This window comes from Ahaetulla prasina, chromosome 4, assembly GCF_028640845.1.
Source record: "Ahaetulla prasina isolate Xishuangbanna chromosome 4, ASM2864084v1, whole genome shotgun sequence".
In the NCBI taxonomy this organism is placed as follows: domain Eukaryota; kingdom Metazoa; phylum Chordata; class Lepidosauria; order Squamata; family Colubridae; genus Ahaetulla; species Ahaetulla prasina.
Window position 1 is genome coordinate 4405678 of NC_080542.1, and position 12679 is coordinate 4418356.

Sequence of the window (12679 nt, forward strand, 5' to 3'; positions counted from 1 at the left end):
GAAGCCGAAGAGCCAGCGCTGTCCGAAGACGTCTCCGTGGTCACGTGGCCGGCATGACTCAACGCCAAAGGCGCACGGAACGCTGTTCCCTTCCCACCAAAGGTGGTCCCTATTTTTCTACTTGCATTTTTAGCATGCTTTCGAACTGCTAGGTTGGCAGAAGCTGGGACAAGTCACGGGACCTCACCCCGTTACGCGGCACTAGGGATTCGAACCGCCGAATTGCCGACCTTTCGATCGACAAGCTCAGTGTCTTAGCCAGCGAGCGGCCAAAATTGTGGAAACCATTTTGGGAAAAGTGTATTTTCTAAAACTAGCTAATAACACCCCTTTTTTTTCAGGTGGGGAGTAATACCATAATATTCTATCATATCAGTGGAAAGATAATTTAATCAAGAACGTAATGCAATAACTTTTTACGAAGGATTTGCTGTTAGAATAGCAATTACGGTATCAAGAAGAAAAGGGAAACACGTAGACAAAACGAGATATACAAAAATGATCACCATAGAAAAAACGAGATATACAGAAATGATCCCCACGTCATTTAATACTCAGTTGGATCACCTTTAGCATGAATTACAGCCTTACAACTTCTTTCCATGGAGTGAACCAAGTCTTTTAATTCTGCAGCTGTTATGTGAAACCAAGATTGAATGATTGTTTCGATTAACTGGGTTTTATTGCTGGATGACTTCTGACTAACCAGTTTCTTTAGTCGGCTCCATAGATTTTTCCATTGGGTGAAGGTCTGGGCTATTCCCAGGCCATTCCAGCAGTGGAATAGGATTATCTTGAAACTCTACCCCAAAAAGTGGTGTTATTTGCCATCAAACCTCAAAAATACACTTTTCCCAAAATGGGTTTCCACAATTTTGGCCACTCCTGCATTTGTAGAGTTGTAGGACATTAAAGACGTGGTTACCATGTTTCTCTCCCCCTTAACAGACGCGCAAAACAACCCTTTACAAAACGGGAGTAACTCGCGGTTGCAATTCCCTGCTAACGGTTGCCCCGAACCCAGGCTCGTAAAGAGAGCCTCTGATCTGAAGGCTCAGTAGAGCTTCCATGCCCAGCCACAGTCTACCTGGTTCCTCCCCGTGCAAGGAAAAATGGGGAACATATATGACCCGTTTGAAAGCTTTCTAGAAGCCAACGAACTACAGGATCCTGATAACCGCAAAGCGGGCTTACTTCCTAAGCCATTGCGGGCCGAGGTAATCGAGATTGCGGAAGCCCTGGCAGAGCCAACGCCGATACAATCGGTATCGTGGCCGACTCTGCAGACTTTGCTGAAGAACCATTTCGCACCGCGCCGTCCAAATACGTGCAGCGGTTGAATTCGGAGAACGAGACAGATGGAGGCGAGTCCATCGGTGACTACATGGCGCGTTTAGAAGAGCGTCCAAGGACTGTGGATACCGAGACTTAGACGGCTACTCGAGCAACTCATCCGAGGGGTCAAGGACATCCGCCACGGCGACGACTGCTAGCCAGGAGCAACCTGACACTAGCCACCGCTCTGGGCGAGGCCAGAGCACACGAAATGTCTACTAAAGCAGCAGAGACTCTGCAAAGCCTCTTCAATCCAAGGCGGCGCCAAGCCAACGCCAGTACACCAGGAGGAGATTCAGTCCGAATCCGAAGGTGAGGCGAGGATGAGGAAGAGGTCTGCCGGACCGAAGCGCGACACTGAGGACCGTGACGAGTGCGGAAGCTGCGAGGCAGCATCAGCGCCAACGCTGCAGGTTTAAAGACGCAACATGCCGGGTGTGGGAAGAAAGGACATAGCTCAGGTTTGCAGAGCGGCCCAACCTTCCGCCGAAAATTCAAATCGGCCAATCAAAGCGGAACCGGAAAGGCGCCCGATTGGTTCAAACAAGAAAGGCGCAGTCTAACCAAACGACTGTCATTATAGGCGCGCCTCAACCAAAGTGGAAAGAAGATTTTACAAAGCCCAAGATCGAGGGAGTACGGTGCAGGCTTGAAGTAGACACGGGATCAGCGATCACCATCATGTCCTGGGACACCCTGGCGGTCACTGCCGTCCGTCGCGAGCGCCATTTGCAAGCACAGCGGCTACGAGTGCACGACTACCAGGGAATCGCATCCCTGTTCGAGGGACCACCTCCGTCCGAGTCGAGTCACCCTCACAAAAAGACCCTGCCCATCACAATCGTCGAAGGAACTCTGCCCAGTCTGTTGGGACTAGACTGGTTTCGTGCCCTGGGCATGGGAGTGACTGGCATCTACAGAAGTGACTGCAATTTGAAAGACATTCTCTTTAACGAGTTCGAAGATGTCTTCAAGGACTGCCTGGGCAAGTACAAGGGACCCCTATTTCCTTCAACTTAGACCCCAGGTAGCCCCCATTAGGCTTAAGGCGAGGAGGTCCTTTTGCCCTAAAACCAAAAATTGATAAGGAGCTGGACAAGCTCATAAATCAGGGGGTTTTGGTGCCAGTCGATCACGCAAAGTGGGAGACGCCAATCGTCACCCCAATCAAGTCGGACGGGTCAATTAGAATTTGCGCTGACTACAAGGCGACGCTTAACAAAGCCTTACAGAAAAGCGCGTACCCGGTTCCCGTAGTGCAACATTTATTGCACTCCTTGGGGCAAGGGCAAGTCTTTGCAAAGTTAGACTTGGCCCAAGCCTACCAACAACTGCCAGTGAGCGCCCGCTGGCGAAGCCCAAGCGATTGTGCGCACAGGGGGCATTCAAGTGCACCGATTGCAATTTGGGGTTAGTGTGGCACCAGGGCTGTTCCAAAACCTGATGGACCGACTACTGCAAGGGCTCCCAGGGGTAGTTCCCTACTTCGATGATGTCCTAATTTCAGGGGAAAACATGGAGGAATTGGGGGAGCGGTTAAGAAAGGTCTTGAGCATTTTCCGGACAGCGGATTAAAAGTCAAGACAAATAAATGTCAGATAGGGGTCGAATCGGTCGATTTCTTGGGCTACGGATAGACAAGAAAGGAATTCACCCTACTGAGAGCAAGGTTAAGGCAATTAGGAAGGCTCCAGCGCCCAAAAACAAAGCAGAGCTGCAGGCATTCCTGGGATTGGTTAATTTTCGCGGTCTTTTAAAGAACAAAGCAACCGTTCTTGGAACCGCTGCATAGGCTCTTAGGTAAAAATACTGTTTGGTCTTGGGGAAAGTCAGAAAATAGGGCTTTTGAAGCAGTCAAGAACCTGCTCTCAAGTGATAGCCTGCTCATCCAATATCACGACTCACTACCCCTAGTGCTGGTTTGCGATGCGTCACCTTATGGGGTGGGGGCTGTACTCAGCCATAGACTTCCAAACGGCACAGAAGCCCCTATAGCGTTCTACTCTAGAACGATGTCCTCCCCAGAGAGGAACTACAGCCAATTAGACAAAGAAGCATTGGCCATTGTATCAGGGTCAAAAAATTCCATGAGTATGTCTTTGGGCGGAATTTTGAAATTGTGACTGACCACAGACCGTTATTGGGACTACTGGCTGGCGACCGGCCAACACCTGTGGCACTGTCGCCACGTTTGACTCGATGGACTATATTTTTAGCAGCTTACTCATACAAGCTGCAGCATCGACCGGGAAAAGAAGTGGGGCATGCAGACGCTTTGAGCCGATGCCCACTGCCGGGGCGACCGAAGATCCCACTCCGGGACACCCATCCTCCTTATTGACTCGTTGGACTCTGGCCCAGTCACATCAAAGGAAGTGGCTCGGCATCATACCGGGACATTGTGTTAAGGACTGTACTCGGTTGGGTACAGAGAGGGTGGCCCGCTGCGCCCGGACGGTTCAAAGAATTTGTTAAGAAACGTGATGAGCTCTCGGCTCAAGGGGTGCCTGTTATGGGGTGATCGTGTAATAATTCCTGTTAAGTTAAGGGCAAGGTATTGGACCTCCTCCACGAGGGTCACCCAGGCATCGTGAGGATGAAGGGGTTAGCTAGGAGCTATGTATGGTGGCCACTCATGGACGCAGAGGTTGCTGAGAGGGTAGGGAAACGCCAAGCTTGCCAAGAGTCAGACCGCTACCCCAACAGCCCCAGTCAGAGAATGGGAAAAGCCCCAAGGGCCTTGGTCAAGAATCCACATTGACTTTGCTGGCCCTTTCACGGCCAAACATTCCTAGTGGTGGTGGGCGCATTTTCCAAATGGTTAGAGATCATACTTATGAAGACCACCACAGCCGAAACAGTAATCGCAACCCTCGCCCTCCTATACGCAACTCACGGGTTGCCCGACACTCTGGTGTCCGACAATGGGCCGCAATTCACGGCAGCCCAGTTTGAAGACTACCTGGCAGAGGAAGGCATCCGACATGCCCTCTCTGCACCTTTCCACCCTGCGTCGAATGGCCTTGCAGGCGTTCCGTCCGGGCGCTAAGGAGGCATTGTCCAGGCTCAAGCCAGGTGACTGGCAAACAAAATAGACTTTTCCTAGCCGTCCAGCATAGAACCCCAAGCACAGCCACTGGGAAAAGCCCAGCCGAATTGCTAATGGGACGAAAACTCCGTGCCCACTTGACTGCTTGAACCCCATTACACACCCGAGGGTTACAAGGGGAGCTAGAAAAACAAGGGAATTGAGCATAGGCGACCGGGTGTGGGCCGAAACTATGGGGACGGCCCTAGTTGGCTCGCAGGACAAGTAACAAAGTAACAGGGCCAAAATCGTATGTGGTAGAGCTACCAGACAACCGAGTGTGGCGGCCACATAGATCAGTTAAGGAAACGAATAACTGACCAAACCGAACCAACAGAGACAGGTAATGACCAATACCACTTTGAATCCACAGCTGACAATGACCCGGGGGAGGCGCAAGACTTAGCTGAGGTCCCAGAGTTCCAGCGACGCCATCAGGTCCCCGAGGGAAACAGCAAGGAAAATCCCAAAATTAATCCAAAGCCGGATGGCCAAGAAAAAGAGTCGGCCAATAATCCAGAGCCCGTTGGCCTACAGAAAGAGCTGGGAGGAGAAAACAGCCCCTCCGACCAGCTCAAAACACCACCCAGAACTGAACCAAGCAGGTCAGAAAGAACTAGGAGACGCCCAGGTTATTTGCGTGACTACGTCGAAAAATAACATGTAAATAAATATGTAAATAAGACCAAGTGTTTTCTGGGAGGGGAGGAGTGTTATGTATTAACAGTTGTGCCTTTAAATATTTGAGCGGGAAATCAGCACGTTGCTGATTGGACGAAGCCTCCAGCAGAACTGTATAAAAGGAGAGGTTTTCCCCCAGCCTGTTGCTGGGTTCACCATATATTAAAGAGCTGTTGTCACTACCCTGGTCTCCAGCCTCGTTACTTCCCGAACTTAACAAGAACTATCACCAAAACTGAACACTTTAACAACAGAATAATCAGAGAAGCCATCGAGATAGAAAAACGCCCACACAGCATGAACAAACGAGATGATACCTTCCGCCTACCAGCCATTTGGAAACCCGCCCTTATTGACAAACGTGTTCCTAACACGAGGAATGATACCAGATCCACACTCACGAGGTCCACACAGGATGTCACCACCACACATCCACCCAGAAAGCAGACTCAAACCCACACCGATGATGAAGCACAATCAAGGACCAGAAGCCAGACCGCAGCTGCAACATTAGCCATTTCAAACCCCTCCAATCCATACATGCAGCAGACTGACACCCACCATGAAGATGTAGCACGACCACAAACATGAAGCCAAACAACAGCAATGCAGCTCACCAGCTCAAATCCCCCTACAACAAATAAATAAATAAATAATAAATAAATAATAACTCAGACTAATCTGAACACAACCAAGCCCCCCCCCAAACAGGACACCCCCCCCAGCCAATCAGAGCACAAAACTCCCTCCATCCAATCAGAACAAAGCCAAGCTCCCACCCAATCAGTTCAAACCCCCACTAGCAGTTAAAAGGAAGAAACAGCTGTGATCACACATTGCTCCTAGAAGCACAAAGCTGAAGCCTGAAGATGATGAATGAGACTTCGTCGAAACATTGCCAAGACACTTCCAATTTTACGCGGGAGAAAACCCGAATAACCAAAGACATACGAATATATATATATATATATATGTGTTTTCTGAGGTTTTCGCGGGTGTTTGTATGTAGGTCTTTGGTTATTTGGGTTTTCTCCCACGTAAAATTGGAAGTGTCTTGGCGACGTTTCGACGAAGTCTCATTCAGCTTAGCTGAAGCCTGAAGATGACGAATGAGACTATATATATATATATTGCAAAATTTGTAGATGGGCAATTGCAACGACGGTGCAGTGCAGAAAAATCACCCGCTTTGAATCTTTGGGTGAAATAAAATTGGGCTCACCTGCCCACCCAGTCAAAGAGGAAAGGCACCAGCTATTTTCTCCGACAGAGAAGCAGATGCCACTGAACATGCGCAGAGTGCTTTCTGAGACTAGCCTGCCTTCCCAGGGAGCCTGGATGGTTGCAGTGAGTCCTCATTGGGCCTCCAACCAAACCCATAAAAGAGGAAAGGCCCGGATGGTTTCTAACAGAGAAGATGCCTCTGAACATGTGCAGAGCGCTTTTCCCTGCCTGAGTGGCCTCCCCTTCTCGGGGATGGATTGGGTGGGTCGCCGTGGGTCCTCATTAGGCTCATCCTCCAACCCCATAAAAGAGGAAAACAGACAGATGTATTCCCCTATCTAAGGGAGAATCAAATGTCTCTGAACATGTGCAGAGTGCTTTCCCTTCCTGGCCTCCCTTCCCAGAGTGGTCGCAGTGAGTCCTCATTAGGCTCCTCCTCCAGCCCCATACAAGAGGAACGGCGCAGATGTGTGTGTGCCCCTATCTAAGGGAGAAGCAAATGCCTCTGAACATGCGCAGAGCGCTTTCTCTGACTGGCCTCTCCCTCCCCAGAGAGCCTGGCCAGGTGGATTGAGTGGGCGCAGCGAGTCCTCATATCGGGGCTCATCCTCCAACCCCGTAAAAGAGGGAAGACACAGGGAGAATCAGATGCCTCTGAACATGTGCAGAGCGCTTTTCCCTGCCTGGCCTCCCTTCCCGGGGTGGATTAAGTGGGTCACCGTGGCTGCTCATTGGGCTCATCTTCCAACCCCCATCCCCCAAAAATGAGGAAAGAAATAGATGCATATATACCCCTATCTAATAAGGGTGGGAAGTAGGTGCCTCTGAACATGTGCAGAGCGCTTTTCCCTGCCAGGCCTCCCTTCTTGGGGTGGATTAAGTGGATCACCGTGGATCCTCATCGGGCTCATCTTCCAACCCCCCCTCCAAAAAAAGAGGAAAGAAATAGATGCATATATACCCCTATCTAATAAGGGGGGGAAGTAGGTGCCTCTGAACATGAGCAGAGTGCTTTTCTCTGCCAGGCCTCCCTTCCCAGGGTGGATTAAGTGGATCACCGTGGATCCTCATCGGGCTCATCTTCCAACGCCCCCAAAAGAGGAAATAGATGCATATATACCCCTAACTAAGAAGGGGCAAAAAAAGAGCAGGTGCCTCTGAACATGTGCAGAGCGCTTTTCCCTGCCAGGCCTCCCTTCCCAGGGTGGATTAAGTGGATCCCCGTGGATCCTCATCGAGCTCATCTTCCCCAAAAAGAGGAAAGAAATAAGATGCATAGAGACTCCTGCCTGTCTAATAAGAGGGGCCAAAAAAAAAAAAAAAAAAAAAAGGCAGGTCCCTGTGGACATGCGCAGAACGCTTTCCCACCCCCAGGCTTGGCTTTTGTGGGGAGGGGGGCGGGGCGGTTGCAGTACGTCCTCCGCACCTGAACGGGGCGCTAGAGAGCGCGCTCTCTCTCTTCCGGTTCTACCCTTCTACCGCCCCGCCCTCCGTTTCCGGAAGCCGCCGCTCGTCTGCTCCACGTGTGCGGAGAGTTTTGGACCGCTGGGGGAAGCGGCTGCAGGCGGAGCTCCGTCCGGGCAGTTCTCCGGCCCGCGTCCCGGGACTGTGGGTGGAGTGGGGTGGGTGAGGTGGGGGGCTTTTTCCATGCCCCTCCGCCTGCCTCTCCTCCTCTCGCAGCCGCCCCCCCACCCCACCCCATGGCAGCCCAGCCGCTGGAGCAGATCCTGGCGCAGTTGCTGCAGCCGGACAATGCCGTCATCCAACAGGTAGAGCGGTGGGGGAGGGGGAGGAGGAGGAGGAGGAGGGGGGGGCTTGGCCATTGCAATGGGAAGGGGGAGCATGGTGGCTGAGCGGGAGTGGGTGGGTGGGGAGGAGAGAAAAGGGGTCAGTCCTCGACTTGCGACGGTTCGTTTAGGGACCGCCGTTAAGGCAGGCGGTGGGGAGGAGGAGGTGGGGGCTTGGCCATTGCAATGGGAAGGGGAGCATGGTGGCTGAGCGGGAGTGGGTGGGTGGGAGAGAGAAAGGGTCAGTCCTCGACTTGCGACGGTTCGTTTAGGGACCGCCGTTAAGGCAGGCGGTGGGGAGGAGGAGGGTGGGGGCTTGGCCATTGCAATGGGAAGGGGAGCATGGTGGCTGAGCGGAGGTGGGTGGGTGGGGAGGAGAGAAAAGGGGTCAGTCCTCGACTTGCGACGGTTCGTTTAGGGACCGCCGTTAAGGCAGGCGGTGGGGAGGAGGAGGGTGGGGGGCTTGGCCATTGCAATGGGAAGGGGGAGCATGGTGGCTGAGCGGGAGTGGGTGGGTGGGGAGGAGAGAAATGGGGTCAGTCCTCGACTTGCGACGGTTCGTTTAGGGACCGCCGTTAAGGCAGGTGGTGGGAAGGAGGAGGTGGGGGCTTGGCCATTGCAATGGGAAGGGGAGCATGGTGGCTGAGCGGAGGTGGGTGGGGAGGAGAGAAAGGGTCAGTCCTCGACTTGCGACGGTTCGTTTAGGGACCGCCGTTAAGGCAGGCGGTGGGAAGGAGGAGGGGGGGCTTGGCTATTTCAATGGGAAGGGGGAGCATCGTGGCTGAGCGGGAGTGGGTGGGTGGAGGGAGAGAAATGGGGTCAGTCCTCGACTTGCGGCAGTTCGTTTAGGGACCGCCGTTAAGGCAGGCGGTGGGGAGGAGGAGGTGGGGGCTTGGCCATTTCAATGGGAAGGGGAGCATGGTGGCTGAGCGGAGTGGGTGGGTGGAGGGAGAGAAATGGGGTCAGTCCTCGACTTGCAACGGTTTGTTTAAGGACCGCCGTAAAGGCAGGCGGTGGGGAGGAGGAGGGTGGGGGGCTTGGCCATTGCAATGGGAAGGGGGAGCATGGTGGCTGAGCGGGAGTGGGTGGGTGGGGAGGAGAGAAATGGGGTCAGTCCTCGACTTGCGACGGTTCGTTTAGGGACCGCCGTTAAGGAAGGCGGTGGGGAGGAGGAGGGTGGGGGGCTTGGCCATTGCAATGGGAAGGGGGAGCATGGTGGCTGAGCGGGAGTGGGTGGGGAGGAGAGAAATGGGGTCAGTCCTCGACTTGCACGGTTTGTTTAGGGACCGCCGTTAAGGCAGGTGGTGGGAAGGAGGAGGGGGCTTGGCTATTTCAGTGGGAAGGGGGAGCATCGTGGCTGAGCGGGAGTGGGTGGGTGGAGGGAGAGAAATGGGGTCAGTCCTCGACTTGCAACGGTTTGTTTAAGGACCGCCGTAAAGGCAGGCGGTGGGAAGGAGGAGGGGGCTTGGCTATTTCAATGGGAAGGGGAGCATCGTGGCTGAGCGGTAGTGGGGGAAAGAAATGGGATCAGTCCTCAACTTGTGACGGTTCATTTAGGGACCGCCGTTACAAGGTCCGTCCAACAGGTAGAGCGGCAAGGCAGGGGTGGAGAGGAGGAGGAGGAGGGGGGGCTTGGCCATTGAAATGGGAAGGGGGAGCATTGTGGCGGAGTGGGTGGGAGGGGGGAGAGAAATGGGGTCAGTCCTCGGCTTGCGACGGTTCGTTTAAGGACTGCCATTACGACGTCCGTCCATGTGGGGGGGGGGAAAGATGGCTTGGGGGAAAGACGGCTCTCCAGGGATTCTGGGAGTTAAAGTCCACCAGGCTTAAAAAGTAGCCAAAATTGGAGAGCCGTGGTTCTTAGTTGGTTAGTTAGTTAAGTTTCCTGGTATGGTTTGTGATGGCTTGTTTTTGACATCCTATGACTATCTACTCAAGTGATTTTACGTCTTTGAGGATGTTTGGTGAATGTGTTTTTTATGAGAGCATCTTCACCAAAGACAAACTCCTTGTGTGTCCAATCACACTTGGCCAATAAAGAATTCTATTCTATTCTATTCTATTCTATTCCCTATTCCCATATTATATTCGCTATTCTATTTTCCATTCTATTCTCTATTTATTCTATTGTATTTTCTGTTATATTCTATTCTATTGTGTTTTCTATTCTATTCTCTATTCTATTCTATTCTCTATTCTATTCACTACTCTCTATTAATTCTATTTTATTCTATTCTATTCTATTCCTCTTCCTATTCTCTATTCTTATATTATATTCTCTATTCTATTTTCCATTCTATTGTATTTTCTATTCTATTCTATTCCTATTCCCTATTCTCATATTATAGTCTCTATTCTATTTTCCATTCTATTCTCTATGTATTCTATTCTATTGTATTTTCTATTATATTCTCTATTCTATTCTATTCTATTCTATTCTGTTCTCTATTCTATTCTCTATTCTATTCTCTACTCTCTATTAATTCTATCCTATCCTATCCTTATTCCTATTCTCCATTCTCTATTATTATATTATATTATATTATTTTCTTTTCTATCCTATCCTATCCTATCCTATCCTATCCTATCCTATCCTATCCTATCCTATCCTGTATTTATTATATTCTATATTCATTCTATTTTTCTATTCTATATTCTATTTCCATTTCTATTCTACTCAAAATTCAAACGCTTGTCCACGGACTCGTATTAATTCCCGCCCAGAATTTACCTTTGCAACGTGAGACGTTCCTTGTTAATCTTAGCCACACGGTTATAATAAGGGAAACACACCTTCCCTATGAACTGAGCTGGTCGGAAGGTCGTAAAACGGGATCGCGTGACTCCGGGACATCTGCGACCGTCGTAAATGCGAGTCACTTCTCAGGCGTCCCAATATAAATCGCATGACCATGGGGACGCTACAACGGTCGTAAGCGTGAAAGGCATTTTAAGTCACTTTTTCCAGTGCCCTTCTAACTTCGAGCAGTCACTAAACGAACTACCTGTATGTGTGGGGGGGGTGGGCAGATTTAACCCTTTGCTGCCTGTGCTTCTATCCTACCAGGCAACGGCCCAGCTGAAGGAAGTACTGAAGCAACCGACAGCTCTTTCTCAACTTTGCCATGTCATGACACATTCAAAAGATCCTCAGGTAAGTCACACCGAGCTCGGCCAGGTGAGAGGGGTCTCAAACGCAAGCTTGGTTTTAGATATAGGTGGTCGCAAACAATGAGAAGGAGAATAACAGTCTTACGTTCTAAATATTTTTTTTTTTATTCAAAAAGTTTTACAGAAATTTTTTTTTCCCCTTTCCCCCACCTCCCCTACCCCCTCCCTTCACAACCCCCCCCCCCGACTTCCCGGAACGAGCACAACGTATAGTTAAAAATAAAACAAACATATGCTAAAAAAATTTCGTCCCAACTTAATTATACTCCTACAATTCTCATCAGTTCCTAACTTCCCCTGAAAACAATCAAAAATAATACATCATAATCATTCAAAAGCACTCTGATAACTCTTAGTCTGATATCTACTTTGAATATAGTCAATCCATTTTTTCCATTCCTTTAAGTATCTTTCTTGCATATTGTCTTTCAAAAAGGCTGATATTTTCGCCATCTCAGCCAAATTGGCAACTTTCAATATCCATTCTTCTATTGTAGGTACTTCTTTTTTCTTCCAGTACTGTCCTATTAGTAATCTTGCTGCTGTTATTAGATTTACAATCAATTTAGTCTCAATTACTGTACAGTCTGTAATAATTCCCAACAGAAAAAATTGCGGCAGGAAGTTTATCTTCTTTTTCAAAACATTTTGTAAAATCCACCAAATTTTTATCCAAAAGGCCTTTATATCCTTACAAGTCCACCAAATATGAAAATATGTAGCATCATCACAATTACATCTCCAAAATTTTGCTTGCGTATCTGGATACATACACGATAATTTCTTAGGATCTAAATGCCATCTATGAAACATTTTATAAAAATTTTCCCTCAAATTCTGTGCCTTATGTTCTAAATATTTAACATGGGTGGATAATTAGAACTGCAGAAAAAATAATTGCTACCAACCTGCCTTCCATTGAGGACTGCACGAATCAAGAAGAGGGCCGTGAAAATACTTGCAGATCATTCGCATCCTGGACATAAACTGTTTCAACTCCTACCCTCAAAACGACGCTATAGAGCACTGCACACCAGAACAACTAGACACAAGAACAGTTTTTTCCCGAAGGCCATCACTCTGCTAAACAAATAATTCCCTCAACACTGTCAGACTGTTTACTGAATCTGCACTACTATTAATCGTTTCATAGTTCCCATCACCAATCTCTTTCCATTTATGACTGTATGACTATAACTTGTTGCTGGCAGTCCTTATGATTTATATTGATATATTGTCCATCAATTGTGTTGTAAATGTTGTACCTTGATGAACATATCTTTTCTTTTATGTACACTGAGAGCATATGCACCAAGACAAATTCCTTGTGTGTCCAATCACACTTGGCCAATAAAAAATTCTATTCTATTCTATTCTTCAGCTCCAAACGTTT

At 49.4% G+C, this 12679-nt stretch overlaps 1 protein-coding gene across 1 annotated transcript in view; it reads left to right on the forward strand.

Annotated features, from left to right (window-relative positions):
• The first annotated feature begins 7838 nt into the window (after window positions 1-7838).
• Window positions 7839-12679, forward strand: part of IPO4 (importin 4) — a 54132-nt gene continuing 49291 nt past the window's right edge. The window contains exons 1-2 of the mRNA XM_058180313.1: window positions 7839-8097; window positions 11183-11269. Coding sequence (XP_058036296.1) covers window positions 8029-8097; window positions 11183-11269 — 156 coding nt within the window. The 5' untranslated portion in view covers window positions 7839-8028. The remainder of the gene's footprint in view (window positions 8098-11182; window positions 11270-12679) is intronic.